The sequence below is a fragment of the Macaca fascicularis genome, chromosome 5 (assembly GCF_037993035.2).
Source record: "Macaca fascicularis isolate 582-1 chromosome 5, T2T-MFA8v1.1".
NCBI classification, from domain to species: Eukaryota; Metazoa; Chordata; class Mammalia; order Primates; family Cercopithecidae; genus Macaca; species Macaca fascicularis.
The window spans coordinates 39,218,151-39,237,947 of record NC_088379.1 but is presented as its reverse complement, the minus strand read 5'-3'; the positions used below and the strand labels follow the sequence as shown (position 1 = coordinate 39,237,947).

At 38.5% G+C, this 19,797-nt stretch overlaps 1 protein-coding gene across 3 annotated transcripts in view; it reads left to right on the top strand.

Annotated features, from left to right (window-relative positions):
- The window catches only part of PDS5A (PDS5 cohesin associated factor A), a 170,405-nt gene that overhangs the window by 47,197 nt on the left and 103,411 nt on the right, over nt 1-19,797 (top strand). For all 3 annotated transcript variants that reach the window (XR_012434793.1, XM_045392268.2, XM_065544884.2), the window contains exons 3-8: nt 6,961-7,164; nt 8,250-8,336; nt 8,874-8,971; nt 12,365-12,491; nt 15,340-15,420; nt 18,573-18,713. Coding sequence is in view for 2 of the 3 variants with exons in the window: in XM_045392268.2 (XP_045248203.1) it covers nt 6,961-7,164; nt 8,250-8,336; nt 8,874-8,971; nt 12,365-12,491; nt 15,340-15,420; nt 18,573-18,713 (738 nt within the window). In the remaining variant the exon portion in view is untranslated. The remainder of the gene's footprint in view (nt 1-6,960; nt 7,165-8,249; nt 8,337-8,873; nt 8,972-12,364; nt 12,492-15,339; nt 15,421-18,572; nt 18,714-19,797) is intronic.

The window sequence follows — 19,797 nt, the reverse complement described above, 5'->3', positions numbered from 1 at the left end:
ATAGCTATATTGGGGTATAATTGAATTACTGTACAATAATTTGGACATATTTAAATTATATGACATAATAGTCTATCTGATCTTTGTTCTGATTCTTGGCACAGAGCCTCAAAAACCCTTGGAACTTCCCAAGTGAGAGTATCTTTGTTACGCTAATGAGGCAGCTTCTGGCAGTGCGCTAGATAACTTCAGGATGGGGCTGGTCACTTAAATTAGAGGATTGGAACTTTCTCCCAGGAGGAGAGGGAGGCTGGAGATTTGAGTTCAGTCTTGATTTTATCATTCATGCCTATGTCGTAAAGCCCAATGAATCCTGTGAACACTAAAGCTCAGGGGAGGTTACTGGTTGGTGAACACAGTGATGTGCTGGGAGGATGACACGTCCGGATTCCATGAGAAGAGGACATGAAGCTCTGTGTCCCCATCCCATCCACACACCCCTCTTCACCCCCAAGACTTTGGCTTATGTATCTCTTCAGTTTGACTGTTCTTACGTTATATACTTTTCTTCCACCTTGTTATTTTCTGTTTCTTTTTCCGTCCAGCTCACAGCACCTGGTATTCCCCAGTGGTCTACCATCCAAGATCGAACCTGCTCAATCCTGTTTAGGCTTCCAAGTATTTCCTTTATAATAAAACTGTGACAATAAACATAGTGCTTTCAGGCAGGGTGCAGTGGCTCACATCTGTAATCCCAGCACTTTGGGAGGCCAAGGTGGGCAGATCACCTGAGGGCAGGAGTTCGAGACCCACCTGGCCAACATGACGTAACCCCATCTCTACTAAAAATACAAAAAAATTAGCCAGACATAGTGGTATTCACCCAGCTATTAGGGCAGGCTGAGGCATGAGAATCACTTGAACCTAGGAGACGGAGGTTGTAATGAGCTGAGATTGTGCCACTGCGCTCTAGCCTGGGTGACAGTAAAACTGCGTCTCGAATAAATAAATAAATAATAAATAAAAATATAGTGCTTTCCTTGAGTTGTGAGTTATTCTAGCAAATTTTTAAACCTATGTGTGTGTGTATGTATACATACATACATACATACCACAACAGAGAAAATCTTTGCAACTTTTGGTTAGGTAATGATTTCTTAGGTAGGACACACAAAGCACAAACCATAAAAGAAAATAGTTGATAAAGTTAGATTACATTAATTAATCCTTCATCAATTAAATTTTTCTATGCTGTTAAAGACAAGCCTCAGACTGCGAGAAAATATTTGCAATACACATATCTGATAAAGGATTGGTACCCAGAATAAATGACAGCTGAAAACACATAAGGAAAAAAGAAATTTGGAGAGGCATATCACCAAGAAAATGTAGAGTAGATGGCAAATACGTGAAGAGATGCTTAATTTTGAGTTAATTTGTCTCAAAAAATATTTATAGAGTGCTGGAATGTAAATATTCAGTAAATGTTAATCATTATTAATAGTATTGGTGTTAGTGTTTCTTTTTTATCAATATTATAGAAATCTAGCTGTGGGCAAAATACTTTGATTTTTTCCTGCTCATTTCTTCAAAGACAAAAAGAAATACTGAGACCACAATAGATAAATAGCCAGAGGGTATTAAAACACAATCCACAGGAAAAAACCTCACATAGACATACCAAGAAATTGTTTCTCATAAGTGTATGATAAATTAGATGAGGTAAGAAGAGATTCGTCTACAAAGAGCCAATAGCATTTAAAAAGGCCCAAAGGGCACAGGGGATTCTGACGTGTTTAAGGATCTGAGAAAATCAGAGTCATGTTTCAAATACCAGTCAAGCTTTAGTTACGTTATTTTAAGCAGACAGGGAACTTGGTATTTAAAAAGTGATTTGGAATTGCTGGAAGAGCACCCTTAATTCAGGCTTACAGGACTAGACTCCCAGAACACTTCATATAGCTGGCCCACAAGAAGAGCTGAATCATTCGCTCTAATCAGAAAGGGGGGGAAATCAGGAAGCCACCCTGGAGCTCTTAAGTAGGGACACACTTTTAGCCGTAATCCAGTGATTAGGAAGTCACCATTGGTATAATTTGCTACAGAGCCTCACGCAGTTTAATAGATTAGTACCAGCACAAAATGGGTGATTCTTCCCTCTGTCTTCATAGTACTAACACCCAGTCAGTAGAAAGCTGCTGTGTATGTGCATGCCCACACACACACACACACACACCCCACCTCACGCCATACTTGCCATATGACAACAGCAGAAACTACACCACCACCTCTTCTGAACTTTCACCTTCCAAATCTTAAATAAGTGCCTCTGATGGGCTATACCAGAATTACGACTTCAACTCCATTGCAAGGGAATCTAGGAAATGTAGTTTTTAGCCTCAGTACAGCACATTAAAAATGTGCACAGAACGACATATTTAAAAAAAGGGAAGAATGAATGGAATTTCATTTGTGTTCCTGTGTGGTAAAGCAAAATCTAGTGGCTTAAAGGGACCACAAAGTCTATTCACAGAATTGTAAGAAACAATTATTCAATAGACTTTGTGGTCCTTCTTTTCCATGTGGTGCCTGCCGGGCTCACTTTTTTTTTTTTTTAACAGTTTATTTTAATTTAATAACAATCTGGGAAGTCTCCATCAGCTGTTCCAGTGCAATATCAAGTGCAAGTGGGAATTCAGAAATCTCAGTGGAACTGTTAGTGTAGCGAACCTTGTAGGTAAAATATATGTATACTTTAACTCTTACTTTTCTAGAGATAGCGTTTTGTTCTGTCACCAGGCTGGAATGCATTGGCATGATCCTAGCTCACTGCACCCTAGAACTTCTGGGCTCAAGCAGTCATCTTGTGTCAGCCTCCCAAGTAGCTGAGATTATAAGTGCAAGCCACCATTCTTGATAATACATACATACTTTTGATAGCACACAGGAACAGATCTCTCTAAAATTGCCCTCAATGATTTCATTCTCAGCAAACTGATCTGGGTCACTCAACATGTTTTGGTTTTGATTTTGAGACATAGTTTTGCTTTTGTCACCCAGGCTGGAGTGCAATAGCACGATCTTGGCTTATTGCAATCTCTGCCTGCCAGATTCAAGCGATACTCTTGCCTCATCATCCCGAGTAGCTGGGACTACAGGCACCCACCACCATACCTGGCTAATTTTTGTATTTTTGGTTGAGACAGGGTTTCACCATGTTGGTCAAGATGGTCTCGAACTCCTGACCTCATGTGATCCACCCATCTCAGCCTCCCAAAGTGCTGGGATTATAGGCATGAGCCACTGTGCTTGGCTTCAACATGGCTTTTGATTGTTCCTCATGTTAGTGCATGTTCTCTCTCTCTTTTTTTTTTTTTGAAATGGAGTCTTGCTCTTGTAGCCCAGGCTGGAGTGCAGTGGCGTGATCTCAGCTTACTGCAACCTCCGCCTCCTGGGTTCAAGCGATTCTCCTGCCCCAGCCTCCTGAGTAGCTAGGATTACAGGCGCGCACCACCAGGCCTGGCTAATTTTTTAATTTTTAGTAGAGATGGGGTTTCACCATATTGGCCAGGCTGGTCTCGAACTCCTGACCTCATGATCCGCCTGCCTCAGCCTCCCAAAGTGCTGGGATTACAGGTGTGACTCACCGCGCTTAGCACTGCATGTTCTCTTTTTATAATAAATTCATGACCATCGGAAGATACCAGTTTGACATACATGGCATCAGGACCTTCACAGCCACCACAGGTTTTCTCCCCTTCATTGTGTATATTTATGAAGCTCACTTTGCTTTTACAGGGCCACTCTTGTGGCTAAATTTAGATGACAGCTCAATTAGGTCACCTTAGTTCTCTTCCACGTAGTCTATGTGATATACACAGCCTCTGTTTTTTGAATAGTCTGGGATTCCTAATAGCATGGTGGGTACATTCCCATAGGGGCATTGCAGTCTCAATGTACAAATGCTTATCAGGCCTGTTCTTGCATCAGGCTGACTAATGTCTCTTTGGTCAAAATAAGTCACCTAGACTGGGCACGGAGGCTCATGCCTGTAATCCCAGCATTTGGGAAGGCTGAGGCAGGTGGATCACCTGAGGTCGGGAGGTTGACGACCAGCCTGGCCAACGTGGTGAAATCCTGTCCCTACTAAAAACGCAAAAATTAGCCAGATGTGGTGGCGAGTACCTGTAGTTCCCAGCTACTCAGGAGGCTGAGGCAGGAGAATCTCTTGAACCTGGGAGGCAGAGATGCAGTGAACCAAGATCATGCCACTGCAGTTTAGCCTGGGTGACAGAGCAAGACTCTTTCTTTAAAAAAAAAAAAAAAGTCACATGGCCAAATCCAGAGTCATTGTGGGAGAAGACTATACAAGGTATATATATGAGAAGGCATTGTATCATATAGCTCCAAGATAGCTCTGAATGATCCTTATTTCCTTGTATTTACTCCGTACAACACTGAACAGGGCTGACCTGAGTAACCAGCAGGCTGTGGTAGAAGTGACAATGTATGCTTTTCAAGGTTAGATCATAAAAGACTGCCACTTCAGATTTGCTCTCTTGGATCTCGCACCAGGGGAAAACCAACTAACTGCCTTTTCACTCGAGCTGTCAAGAAAGGCCCATGTAGTGAGGAACTGAGGCCTTTCAACAACAGCCAGTGTCAACTTAGAACCGTAAGAATGAGTTACCTTCAAAACACACCCTCCATGCCCATTCAAGCCTTCAGATAACTGCAGCCTTGACCAGGTACAGCCTCTTGAGAGATTCCAGGCCCACACAACTTAGCTAAGCCACTTTCCAATTCTTCAACTACATATGATAAATGTTCATGTTTTAAGGCACTGAGTTTTGGGATAGTTTATTAGATAGCAATAATTTAAAAATATTTTTTAGCCTGGGCAACATATGGCAAAATCCCATCTCTACAAACACACAAAAGAAGTACAACTTAGCCAGGTGCCGTGGTGTGTGCCTGTAGTACCAGCAGCTCAGGGGGCTGAGGTGGAAGGATCTCTTGAACCTGGGAGGTAGAGGTTGCAGTGAGCTGAGATTGTGCTACTGTCAAGCCCGGGCGGCAGAGCCAGACCTTTGTCTTGAACTCCTGGGCTCAAGCAGTCCTCCTGACTTGGCCTCCCAAAGTGCTAGGATTACAGGTGTGAGCCACCACACCCAGCCCTTCTCTATCTTTTGCTTCACAAACCCTGGTTCTAGTTTATTTGGATTTATCTAATTTCTCCAGATGGAAATATAGATGATGGATTTTTCATTCTTTCTTTTGTAAAATACACATTTAAGATTATAAATTTTCTTTAAGTACAGTGGTAAGTGCATCTTATGAGTTTTGGTAGTTCATATTTACATTATAATTCAGTTCAAAATATTTTCTTATTTCCATTATGATTCCTCCTTTTATCAGTCATACTTTCCTAACTATTTAAGGAAGAAATAAAACCAGCCTTACTAGCACACTTTTGATATACTGCAATAGAAAAAAAGAAGGATTACTGCTTATTTTGTTTCAAGCCAGTATAATTTAGTACTAAAACCTGATACGGTTGTCTTTAGAAGTTATAAGCCAGTTTCTTTCATATAATTACAAATAAATAGAAATAATGTAATAGCAAATAAAATATAATACATAAAGTGTTATGACCAAGTTTATTAAGTGTTAATTCACAAGGCCCCACGATAGGTTGTCTGCAAACTGAGGAGCAAGGAGAGCCAGTCCAAGTCCCAAAATGGAAGAACTTGGAGTCTGATGTTTGAGGGCAGGAAGCATCCAGCACGGGAGAAATATGTAGGCTGGGAAGCTAGTCCCGCTTTCCCTTTTCACGTTTTTCTGCCTACTTTATATTTACTGGAAGCTGATTAGATTGTGCTCACCAGCTTAAGGTGGACCTGCCTTCCCCAGCCCGCTGACTCAAATGTAATCTCTTTTGGCAACACTCACACAGAAACACCCAGGATTAGTACTTTGTATCCTTCAATCCAATCAAGTTGACACTCAGTTTAAGACACACAGATTAAGTAAACTATGATTTATAATTAGAGAATAATTTTTAAGGTCTGGGGAAATTATTGTGATTTGGTACATAAAGAATTATAGTTATTTGCATAATTACAGAGAAAACAGGCCAGCATAAAGTACACAAAAATGTGAATAGTAGTTTCTGGAGTTGATAAATTATGGATTTTTCTTTTATTATTTTTTTCATGATTCTTTGCATTTTATAATGATTCCAAGGTGTGTGTTGGTTAAATTTATAACCATAAATAACAACAGGTTAATTAAATATTTTAATTAGAAATACAACTGTATTAAAATTATTCTAAAATGCCTTTTTTTTTTTTTTTTTTTTTTTTAAAGACAGTGTCTCTGTCACCTGGTCTGGAGTGCAATGGTATGATCTTGGGGCACTGCAATCTCCGCCTCCTGAGCTCAAGGGATTCTCCCATCTCAGCCTCCCATGCAGCTGGGACTACAGACACATGCTACCATACCCAGCTAATTTTTGTATTTTTTGTAGAGACAGGGTCTTGCCATGTTGTCCAGCCTGGAAAATGACTTTTTATTGTGAAATGTAAAAGTCATTAAAGCATGCAATGAAATAGCAATTTTAAGGAGCCTAAACAATGTACCTTTAATCATAAAATATAAAAGAAACATAGTCAATGATGTTGCCAAATATCAAATGAATATTATTGTCCACATGGGGCCAGGGACTACCTGGGCTAGATTTAAAATGAGTAATAAGAGGCTTAAGTTCTTCATAAATGAGGTGCTAGTTCAGATAATGTATCTAAGAAGTTGATACTTGTTTATGGGTTTTTTAGACTACCTGTTTCATGCTTGTGATCTTTTCTGAAATTCTTAAATGAAGATATATAAAAAGTTGACTGAATTGTCTGGTGGCCACTGATTGCTAATGGAAATGACTTTTTAAAAAAAAAATTACATCCTCCCCTGATTTCTAAATGCCAGGAGTTGATTATTTTGTGTTTTTGTACATTTTTACAGATGGTAGTGAAAACTTTTATGGATATGGATCAGGACTCAGAAGATGAAAAACAGCAGTATCTCCCACTAGCCTTGCATCTTGCATCTGAATTCTTCCTCAGGAACCCCAATAAAGATGTGCGTCTCCTTGTAGCATGTTGTTTGGCTGATATCTTTCGTATCTATGCCCCGGAAGCTCCATATACTTCCCATGATAAACTTAAGGTAAATACAGTCTTTTTCATTTTATTATATTTTTCATTCACCACTGTTCAGAAGGTATACTTTTATTTTTATATTTTACCTTTATGAACATAGGTTTCATATTAGTCTCTTCATCTTAAGAATATGTCATAAGTTGCAAAATTATTCATTCAGTTAGTATTTCCACAAATAACTGGGTTAGTTGGTTGTTTGATTTGAAGCATAGAAAGGTGTAGTTCAGAACTAGTCCCTGTGTGCTCAAATCCAATTTTCGGGTTAATACATCACAAAAGCCCAGATGGCTATGTTCCAGGGATAAATAGCAGATTAATGATACTTTTTAAAAATAATAGCATACCAGAATTTACATATTCATATGACTATTTTCCCCATAAGTTATTCAGCATGCAAAGCTATAGCTCATCTTGGTCATTCTGCCTTTGTTCAAGTGTTTGTGGAATTCATATTGATCTCTTGAGGAGATTTTGTATTTTGAATAATTTTATTCTTGGCAAATTTTAATCCTGTAGGCTGCTTTCTTTAAAAATAGTCCTAAAATTATTTTGTATTATATTGATACTACTGTGAGTTAAAACTTCTAAAGAAAGCTTATTAAGAAATGAAAGACTATCATGCAACATAGTACCATTGGACTAGTCTTTTGCCTTTTTACGCACTCAACTTTGTAGTCATACATCAACTTCAAAACATTGGCTAAAAATTACTGTTGACTTGCAGGAAATAGTAATAGAAATACTCATATCCAACTCCTTAAAATGAAGATAGTTTTTGCCACTATGCAAGGTGGAGATAGTAAAGTGAAAGCACGATAGTAGAAGAAAATATAATGAGATACAGAGCCCGTGGTCCTCTCTGAAAGAGAAAGCCTAAAGATTTGTGGTTTATTTTTGCTTCTTGAGAGTATAATTTTATTTGATTGGATCTTTTGAATCATTTTGAATAATAGACTAGGCCAATCCCAAGACATTCATCTAAAGGAGAATTTTCTTTTATTGTAGTTTGTACACAAATAATAAATTTACATACTATTAGTGTGTTGTGAAAGAAACGTATTTGTGTCTAATATGTTTTATTTTTTTTAACAGGACATATTTTTGTTTATTACCAGACAGTTAAAAGGTTTGGAGGATACGAAGAGTCCACAGTTTAATAGATACTTTTATTTATTAGAGGTAAAAAACCAAAAAAATTATTTAATAACTGTTATATTATTTCACATGATAGAAAATTCTTCATGTTAACTTTGTAATGTAAAATGAGTCTTTTTGTTTTGTTCAAAGCCTATAATGTCTTTTACATTTCATAAGGCAAATATTATTTTATTTTTCTTCCTATCCTGAAGAGATAAAGTATATTCTGATGGAAAAACTGTAGATTATTTGAAGCTATGCCTTTTGTTTGTATCTTTCTATTTTTATTATTTTCTATTCTAGAAACAGATTTTTTAACTGCTTCTTAAATTTTGTGTGTAAATATATCTACCAACTTAAAAATATTGAGTATTTTTCAGTTTGAGAAAATTGATGCCATCAGGTATATATCTTTTTCAAGTCAGAATATGTGATTAATTTAACACTTAAAATTCTATATGTTGAGTCTTTATAGACTTTAATATGTTTCTAACTAAAAATTAATTTTTACTGAATTTTTATTATATAACTATTCTGTTTATATATGTATAATTCAATAATTATTTTTATTTATTTAAGAATTTAGCTTGGGTTAAATCATATAACATCTGCTTTGAATTGGAAGATTGCAATGAAATTTTTATTCAGCTTTTTAGGACTCTCTTCTCAGTGATCAAGTAAGTTATTTTTCAAGCATTTCTGCTTGTCTCTTTTTCTTGATTTATATATTCAGATGTTGTATACTCTACATCTACACTAAGATATTTCAGAGTTATAAGGAATTGTTTTCCTTAGAAAACTTAACATGAAGGGGAAAGTAAAAATTCTGTTGTCCGAACAATGCCTTTGACCACCTACTACCATTTTAAATTATGCTATCAGTTTACTGGTTGGCCCTTCAGTGCCCCAGTCTGTCCTGGAGGCTGTGGACCAGTAGAGAAGTATAAAGTGGTGCTCTTGTTTTGAAGGAACTTAGTATTTAATAGAGGCAACCACATATGGTTGTAAAGCAAATCCTCTGAAACCTTACATTAATACAATGAAGTATTAAGTTATGAGGTAGAAATTATGCATATTGTATGTACCATTAGTGCTGGGAGACATAATAGCTCAGTCTTTAAGCTCACTAACTTTGACAACTTTATATTCTAGACCTAGAAAAAAAGTCTTAAACATTGCCTAAATTGGCCTTCTCTTTATAGAAGTAGGGAAACTAATCCAGAGCCAGGAAGTATAGTGGCTTGCCCAAGGACCAGTTGCTGAACACGAGGCTCAAATTCTGATTTTAGCCCATGTTTTTTGGTTTGTGAGTTTTTTTGTTTTTGTTTGGTTTGGTTTTTTTTGTGTGTGGGTTTTTTGTTGTTGTTGTTGTTTTCTTCTGTGTGGGTTGTTTTGTTTTGTTTTTTTGAGACAGTGTTTTGCTCTGTGTCACCCATGCTGGAGTGCAGTGGTTCCATCTTGGCTCACTGCAACTTCCACCTCCCGGGTTCAAGCAATCCTCCTGCCTCAGCCTCCTGAGTAGCTGGGACTACAGGTGTGTGCCACCACACCCGACTAATTTTTGTATTTTTAGTAGAGACAGAGTTTCGCTCTGTTGGCCAGGCTGGTCTCAAACTTTTGACCTCAAGTGATCCACCCACCTCAGCCTCCCAAAGTGCTGGGTTTACAAGTGTGAGCTCCTATGCCCAGCCTGGTTTGTTTTTTGTATAGTAAATCAAGTACTGCTATGAGATGTGTTCTAGAGCATTACATTATATATAAACATATCTCACATAAGTTTTCTAGTAGTCACATTAATAGAAAATAAAAACAAGTGAAATTCATTTTGGTAATATATTTTATATATTCCACTGTATCCAAAAGTATTTTCATTCCAACATGTGGCCCTCGTCATGTTTCACATGTTCACCAGCCATATGTGGCAAATGGCTTGCATATTGAACAGCACATTTCCAGAGTTTTCTGGAGATTTTTATGAATGCTGTATCGTATTTTCTTTTTCCTTAGATGGAATGGTAGGATTAGACATGATCCTGAAACAAACAGGAAAGGATCACTCCAGCTTGGCATAGGATAGAAGCTTGTAGAAAGACAGCATGAGAAAAAACTTCCTGTGGCATTTGACTAGCAGTAAGCCTTTAAAGTAAATGATAGAACATATAAACCTTACCTTTGTGTTTGTTAGCTTTTGCTGCATTACAAAGTAACCTAAAACTTGATGGTTTAAGACAGCCACCATTTTATTTAGCTCGTGATTCTGCTTGGCAGTTGATTTTATTTGGGTTGGATTTGCACCTGTGTTTGTAGTCAGTTGGCAGGATACCTGGCCGATACCTGGCTGTTGGCTGAGGTGGGCTGAAGTGATAGAACTGGGTCACATGTCTCACCCATTCAGGAGGTCAGCCCAGGCCTCTTCATATGCTGACTAGGTTCAAAAGTAGCAAGAAAGGGCAGGCCTCACTGTGGAAGCACTTGAAACTGATTCTTGGCCTTATAGTTTATACTTTATTGATTTTTCATTTGTCTGTCTGAAATTCTTTGAGAGATACTAGGATGACATTTTCAGAAAAACCTTCTAGGTATTGAAAGCATTTTAGATGAAACTTTTGATTTTCAGTATTGGTGAATTAAAACTTCTAGTGGCAAGGATGATACATCAATAATTGCTTATGTTGGCTTATGCATTTGGGGGTATTTAAATAGGTTTTTATCTTAATTTGAGGAATTGATTAAGACCTAAGGTGTGGGAGTTGAAAAAAATGGCTGCCTTTATTATCATACTTTTTGTTTGTTTCCTTAAAATTTTATCACCTTTAAAAATCTGGGGCATGTAAGCAGAAGTGTCCTTTCTTTGAAGTGGACGTGTGTGTGTATGTGTTTTGAGACAGGGTCTTGGTCTGTCACCCAGGCTGGAGTGCAGTGGCATGACCATGGCTTGCTGATGTCTCGACCTCCTGGGCTCAAGTGATCCTCCCATATCAGCCTTCTGAGTAGCTGGGGCTATAGGGACACACCACCACGCCTGGCCAATTTTTAATTTTTTTGTAGAGACAGGGTTTCGCCACATTGCCCAGGCTAAAATTAACATTTTTATTAGGCAGAATTTAATTTACTCTTGGAATCCTAGTTGTATAGAGACTTAATTTATTTTAAAGGTCTTTTTTTTCCTTTTCCTTTTCTTTTCTTTCTTTTTTTTTTTTTTTTTGAGACGGAGTCTTGCTCTGTCACCCAGGCTGGAGTGCAGTGGCGCGATCTCGGCTCACTGCAAGCTCCGCCTCCCGGGTTCACGCCATTCTCCTGCCTCAGCCTCCCGAGTAGCTGGGACTACAGGCGCCCACAACCACGCCCGGCTAATTTTTTTTTGTATTTTTAGTAGAGACGGGGTTTCACCGTGGTCTCGATCTCCTGACCTTGTGATCCGCCCGCCTCGGCCTCCCAAAGTGCTGGGATTACAGGCGTGAGCCACCGCGCCCGGCCTTCTTTTTTTTTTTTTGATACGGAGTCTCACTCTGTCGCCCAGGCTGGAGTGCAGTGGCATGATCTCTGCTCACTGCAAACTCTGCCTCCCAGTTTCAAGTGATTCTTCCACCTTAGCCTCCCCAGTAGCTGGAATTCCAGGCGCCCGCCACCACGCCCCACTAATTTTTGTATTTTTGTAAAGACGAGATTTCACCATGTTGGCCAGGCTGGTCTCAAACTCCTGATGTCAGGTGATCCACTCGCCTCGGCCTCCCAAAGTGCTGGGATTACAGGCGCGAGCCACTGTGCCTGGCCTTTTTCTTTTTTAAAAAAATGTGAATTGAGGAAAACATAGTTTATTAGAAATTAGGTTTGTGTTTGTTTTTATAAAATACAACAATACCTTACAGCTGTTGTAATAGTCAACAAAAGGAGAAAGAAAATAGAGCCCCCCAAATTTCTCTGCCGTTATTGGCACTGTCCCTCAAGTGAAAATCCTTTACATGTGAGATTGTTGTTTTAAACTAGGAAGTTTAATTTCCTGTTGGAAGCTTGAATTCTCTTATTCTTTTCCTCTTCCTCCTACTTATTCTTTTTTTTTTTTTTTATAGCAATAGCCACAATAAGAAGGTACAAATGCACATGCTAGATTTGATGAGTTCTATCATCATGGAAGGTGATGGAGTTACTCAAGAGTTATTGGACTCCATTCTTATTAACCTCATTCCTGCACATAAGGTCTGTAAAGTATGAAGATATTAAAGGTTAATATTTAACAGTCATGCTACACATAAGAATGAACAATTGTTTTCAGGCCATTTGCAATCCCATGTAATTGTTCCCATGACCATTCTCCACCTCAAATAAAATAGGTTAACATACGTTAGTCTTGTGGCTATTATTTTTACAAAATATATTGATTAACATATCATGTAAGAGTTTCATTCAAGAAATTGAATACGGAACTGAAAATGTTTCGTATTCACACAAATAATCTGAGAATTGTAAGGGGTTAGGGGTGTTGTCTTTTTGGTTAATTGTGTTTGGAAAAGAAATGTATTTCCTCCTTATTAACATAGATGTGACACATAGGAGTTTGGATTTCTTTTCAGAATCCGTATCGTACCTTTTTCTTAGGTACTCTCAGAAAAAGATTTGGGCAGAAGCTGTATGGTTAATGTTTTTTTTTTTTTGAGACGGAGTCTCGCTGTGTCTCCCAGGCTGGAGTGCAGTGGTGCGATCTCGGCTCACTGCAAGCTCCGCCTCCCGGGTTCAGGCCATTCTCCCGCCTCAGCCTCCGAGTAGCTGGGACTACAGGCGCCCGCCACCACGCCCGGCTAATTTTTTGTATTTTTAGTAGAGACGGGGTTTCACCGTGTTAGCCAGGATGGTCTTGATCTCCTGACCTCATGATCCGCCCGTCTCGGCCTCCCAAAGTGCTGGGATTACAGGCTTGAGCCACCGCGCCCGGCCTGTATGGTTAATGTTAAGAAGAAAAGGATGCTTCAGAGGTGTATCATTCTTCCCCATTTCCTTTTTCTATTTATCTCTACCAGATCCTCCTAAGAATCTGAAGGACTTGGCTGCCCTCAGGCTCCACCACTGGGCTCTACTCAAGCCTACCCCAGTGTTGATATTTGCCCTCCTGCTCTTTTCTTCTAATGGTTCAATAACCTGTTATCAGACATTAGAGGAAAAATATGTACTCATTCACAGAAAGATATAATTAATTTTAAATTATATTGAGTCTAAATATTATTTACATTTTATTCAAATGTAGTTTATAAAATTCTGAGACTGTGGCAAAGGAGAGTATATTTTGGCAGATTAAGACAGTATATTTGGTTTTTATATGCTAGGTAAGTAGGTTGGTGGTATGTTTTTGGGAAGGGGTCTCACTCTGTCACCTAGGCTGGAGTGCAGCGGCACAATCTTGCCTCATTGCAGCCTCTGTCTACTGGGCTCAAGTGATCCTCCTACCTCAGCCTCCCAAGTAGCTGGCAATACAGGCATGTGCCACCATACCTGACTTTTTTTTTTTTAAGTTTTCTTTGTAGAAACGGGATTTCTCGGCTGGGCGCGGTGGCTCAAGCCTATAATCCCAGCACTTTGGGAGGCCGAGACGGGCGGATCACGAGGTCAGGAGATCGAGACCATCCTGGCTAACCCGGTGAAACCCCGTCTCTACTAAAAAATACAAAAACCTAGCCGGGCGAAGTGGCGGGCACCTGTGATCCCAGCTACTCGGGAGGCTGAGGCAGGAGAATGGCGTGAACCCGGGAGGCGGAGCTTGCAGTGAGCTGAGATCCGCCCACTGCACTCCAGCCTGGGCGACAGAGCCAGACTCAGTCCCAAAAAAAAAAAAAAAAAAAAGAAACGGGATTTCGCAATGTTTCCCAGGCTTATCTCAAACTCCTGGGCTCAAGCATCTCCCGCCTTAGCCTCCCAAAGTGCTGAGATAACAGGCATGAGCAACCACACTGGGCTTGAGAGAATTTTTATTAGTAGTAGGAAATAGACTTCTTTTAATAAATAGAAATGTTAACTTAATTTTAAGCAAATCTTGTCCTTTGCCAGTGAAATAAAAGTGTAGAGCAGGGGTCAAGAAGCTATGGCTTGTTAGTCAAATTTGGACCATTGCTTATTTATGTAAGTAAGATTTTATTGGAACACAGCCATGTTCATTCATTTTCATTTTGTTTATATCTGCTTTCATGCTACAACAGCAGAGTTGTGTAGTTGTAGCAGTGATTTGTATGACCCACAAGACCTAAAATATTTACCATGTGGCCCTTCATAGAAAAAGTTTGCCAACCCCTGGCCTAGAGTGTAGGGTTTCCTAGCCTCATTTTGGAAGAGGTGTGAGATGGTGGTGAATGAATCTGTTTGGTCCAGAACTTCAAGATATAGCGGTGTTACTCGGTGTTATTCAAAACAAGAATTCCCTTTTCAGGCATTTACTCGGTGTTATTCAAAACAAGAATTCCCTTTTCAGGCATTTTAAAAAAATTAAATATATATTTTCTAAGGTCCTTCTCAGATCCTTTAATTTATTTGAGTACATTGGGACTCTTTAAGCGGAAGCATATTATTCAGCATTTCAAAAATATAATTGATCAGTAACTCTGTTTATTTGAAACACTTACCAGGTCTACTCTTCTCCAGAGCAAGCATTGATTAAACAATGAAATAATTGAGCATGTTGTGTTAGACTGGGGAGTGTATGTGTTTAAGATACATGGGTGTAGTTGTCAGTTTACATTGGTTAACACATAAAAACCAAAAAGCATTAGGTCTATTTTGAGTTTAGTAAAACTTAATATAGGGTTGTGCTTTTGCTAACTAATCCATTTTAGTTTTTGATTAATAAATGAGTTTGATTTGCGACGTCTGCATTTAAGACCACTTGACTAGAGGATATTTGCAAAACCTTGAAGAGAATTCAGTTATTTTTATTTTTGCTTCGTATTTTAGTGAAGAAAAATTCGTATTTTATTACAGATTTGAAGACTACAGTATTCTAGTGTTGCTATCTCATAAATTAACAAATTCATTTGTAACTTTCCATGTTTTTATTATTTTTCAGAACTTAAATAAACAGTCCTTTGACCTTGCAAAAGTGCTATTGAAAAGAACAGTCCAGACTATTGAGGCATGCATTGCTAATGTATGTATTTCTTTCTGTGTTCATTCTATATTTTGTAATTCTTAATCCTTTGTACTAATTTATTAGAACCTCTTACATAGAAGTTTATTTAGCTTATAAATGTAGAAGAACTTATGTCCAAATGTGACCAAGGTTAGAGAAATGCAGCATAAGCTTCATGATGTTGTTTTTAAAGGGTGGATGTTACTATAAGAAAAGTTGTCTGCAACTCCCATCCCCTTATCTGCATTTGTATTTATATTTATTTCATTGTCTCCCAGATGTGCTGATCTCTTTCATTTTTTCTCTACATCTTTATCCTTGGGTCTTTGTGTCTCTCTTTATATATTTTCTTCTTTGTGTCTTTTGGGTCATTCTTCTGAAGTCCTCTAATGTTTCTTCCTTTTTTTTTTTTTTTTAAAGATTACAGAGATTTATTTAGAAAATTGGTTGTTTTGGCTGTTGTTTTTGGCAAACATTTAAATACTTTGAGTAATGAAAGATTGTGATAGTTGCTATATAGTAATAGTTTAAAAAAACTGTACTGAGGAATTTGTTCTGGGTTTTTTTGTTTTTACTAAAAAAGTTAATAATTAGGAAAAAAAGTTTGCAATTTCACTACCTTATAACAACTAATTCCATTGTACATTTGCTCATATTTATAACTATTTTCCCACATACTTTATGAAAACAAAATTTTTTTTTTTTTTGAGACGGAGTCTTTCTCTGTCCCCGAGGCCGGAGTACAGTTGTGCAATCTTGGCTCATTGCAAGCTCCACCTCCCGAGTTTACGCCATTCTCCTGCCTCAGCCTCCCGAGTAGCTGGGACTACAGGCTCTCGCCACCATGCTCGGCTAATTTTTTGTATTTTTAGTAGAGACAAGGTTTCACCGTGTTAGCCAGGGTGATCTCGATCTCCTGACCCTGTGATCTACCCTCCTGAGCCTCCCAAAGTGCTGAGATTACAGGTGTGAGCCACTGCACCCGGCTACTTTATGTAAAATTTTTATTGTCTTACTTGTATTTACATATTTTGACATTCTTTTTAAATATATAAGAATGACTGTAAATGTTTCTTGATATGTATTTCCTTATTGTCATAGATTTAGGTCTTTTCAGTGTTTCTTTCCTTTCCTAATCATCTTTGTGAATCTTAACATTTATGTGTTGTTGAATTATTTTCCATGGATAAAAATACAAAGAGGCTTTTAATTTAAATGTTATCCTATTAGTATTGCTTGGATTGCTAAATTAATATTTAAACAGATTAAACAATAATGGTACTAAAGAAGTGTCTGTCTTCAGCCTTGAATACATTTCTCAATTCTCAGAAATAACCATCCCCAATAGGTTTTCTTATATCCTTTCAGAAGTAGTATTCTATGCTTTTTTGTGTGTGTGTATGCATATATTTTGATAAAACTGTCTTCTTCATTATTTTCAACGTCTGCATAGTAAATATGAATTTTTTGGTATTATTCTTATGCAATGGGAATGATTTTTTTTTCCTTTTTTTTGGAGATGGAGTCTCACCTTGTTGACCAGGCTGGAGTGCAGTGGTGCAGTTTCAGCTCACTGCAACCTCTGCCTCCCAGGTTCAAGTGATTCTCCTGCTTCAGCCTTCTGAGTGGCTGGACTGCAGGCGTGTGCCACCACACCCTGCTAATTTTTATATTTTTAGTAGAGATGGGGTTTCACCATGTTGGCCAGGCTGGTCTTGAACTCCTGACCTCAGGTAATCTGCCTGCCTCGGCCTCCCAAAGTACTGTGATTACAGGTGTGAGCCACTGTGCCTGGCCAATAATGAGCATTTTCTAACTCTTAATTTATACTGCTTTTCAAATTATGTTACTACCAGAAATGTATGCTTGTTTCAGTTGTGTACAATTGCCCCTGGGACATTTTAAAAATTGAATTATTCTGCATTTGTGGCGGTCGTGGTGTGCAATGCTGGTATCTTTTAATCTGTGCTCTTGGCCTTGTATACTCTTTATTTCCATCTAGCATTTAAAAAAAAAATCAGTTAGCTTTTGTATTACCAACTTTTTGTTCTTTTTGTCATGCGAGCCAAAACATATTTGACTTTCTCTGAGTATTAAAAGAACCAACCCAACAACAACAAAAAATCCTTCCCCTTTAAATACTCTTTATTACTAAACTCATGGAAACATTATTCTGATTTTTTTTTTTTTTTGAAACAGGGTCTTGTTCTGTCCCCCATGCAGGAGGAGTACAGTGATGTGATCACAACTCACTGCAACCTCGACTTCTTAGGGCTTAAATGATCCCACCTGCCATGGCCTCCTGAGTAGCTGGGGCTATAGGCATGCACCACCACGCCCAGATAATTTTTTAATTTTTGTAGAGTCAAGGGTCTCACTGTGTTGCCCAGGCTGGTCTCCAACTCCTGGGCTCAAGATTGTCATGCCTTGGCTTCCCCAAAGTACTGGGATTATAGGCGTGTGCCGCTGTACCTTTGATTTTTTAAAAAATCAAAGGTTGAGGCCAGGCGCAGTGGCTCACACCTGTAATCCCAGTACTTTGGGAGGCCAAGGCTTGTGGATCACCTTAGGTATGGAGTTTGAGACCAGCCTGGCCAACATGGGGAATCCTCGTCTCTACTAAAAATACAAAAATTAGCTGGCCGTGGTGGCGGGTTCCTGGGGCTGAAGCAGGAGAATTGCTTGAATCTCAGAGGTGGAAGTTGCAGTGAGCCGAGATCACGCCACTGTGTTCCAGCCTGGGCGACACAGCCAGACTCCATCTCAAAAAAAGAAAAAAAAAAATCAAAGATTGAGACTTTGTAATATTTCTCTGCTACAAGGAAATTTTTCTAAAGTCCTTTGTAATGAACTACACAAACGGTCTAAATTGTTTTAATGAAAACAAAGATTCCTAGAAAAGTCCTTATTTGAAATATACCCAACAAACCAATTTTGGTTTTTGCTTTTCTCCTTGTAACATTCATGATTTGATATTATTAGGAAATTATTTCTTCCGCTGTTTAGATGATTGTCCTATTGTATATTAGTAATCACACATGTATTTGTATCACCTCCTTCAATTGTATGTGTAAAACCTAATTGTATAGTTTATAAAAATGTTTATAAAAATGTATCCATGTTTTTAAGTGAACTGGATGTTTTATTTTTGTTTTTAATATCTCTTACAGTTTTTCAATCAAGTCCTAGTGCTGGGAAGATCGTCAGTAAGTGATTTGTCAGAACATGTATTTGATCTGATTCAGGAACTTTTTGCTATAGATCCTCATTTATTATTATCCGTCATGCCACAGCTTGAATTCAAACTAAAGGTAAGATTGACCAATTTTCTTTTCTATTTTGTTTTTCATGTTTTTCTTATTTCTAGAGCAAGTACAATGTAAAATTGACCAATTTTCTTGCCCTTTAAACTTTCCAGGAAAAATGTATACCGCATAATTTTTTGGTAACTGCAGAAGAATAAAGTATGACTTCAATTTATCTTTTTCTTTGTTTTTTTTGGACGGAGTTTTGCTGTTGTTGCTCAGGCTGAAGTGCAGTGGCGCAGTCTCGGCCCACTGCAACCTTCGCCTCCTGGATTCAAGCGATTCTTCTGCCTCAGCTTCCCGAGTAGCTGGGACTATAGGCGCACACCACCATACCCATATAATTTTTATATTTTTAGTAGAGACGGGGATTTGTCATGTTGTCCAGGCTGGTCTCAATCTCTTGACCTTGTTATCTGCCCACCTCGGCTGCCCAAAGTGCTGGGATTACAGGCATGAGTCACCATGCCTGGCCACAAAATTATAATACTTCTAATTGTTAAATATCTCCTGATAATCACAGTGACACAAGCAATAGATAGGAAAAATGGTATTATCTTAGAATTTTTTTTTTTTTTTTTTTTTTTGAGACGGAGTCTCGCTCTGTTGCCCAGGCTGTAGTACAGTGGCGCGATCTCGGCTCACTGCAAGCTCCGCTTCCCAGGTTCACGCCATTCTCCCGCCTCAGTCTCCAGAGCAGCTGGGACTACAGGTGCCCGCCACCGTGCCCGGCTAATTTCTTTTTTTTTGTATTTTTAGTAGAGACGGGGTTTCACCATGTTAGCCAGGATGGTCTCGATCTCCTGACTTCGTGATCCGTTCGCCTCGGCCTCCCAAAGTGCTGAGATTACAGGCTTGAACCACCGCTCCCGGCCTATCTTAGAAATTTATAGTACATGTTGGTATTAAATGGTATCCATTATTAGGTAGATATGTTTTAGAACATCCAAAGACTTTAAATGGAATCCTAATATGGTATTGCTTACAATTTTATGACCTTTTCATGGTACAGATTAAGGACAGAAATTTGACTGTCCTAAAAATAGTATATCTATTTTTTATAGACAACTGAGCAAGTAATTTGTAATTC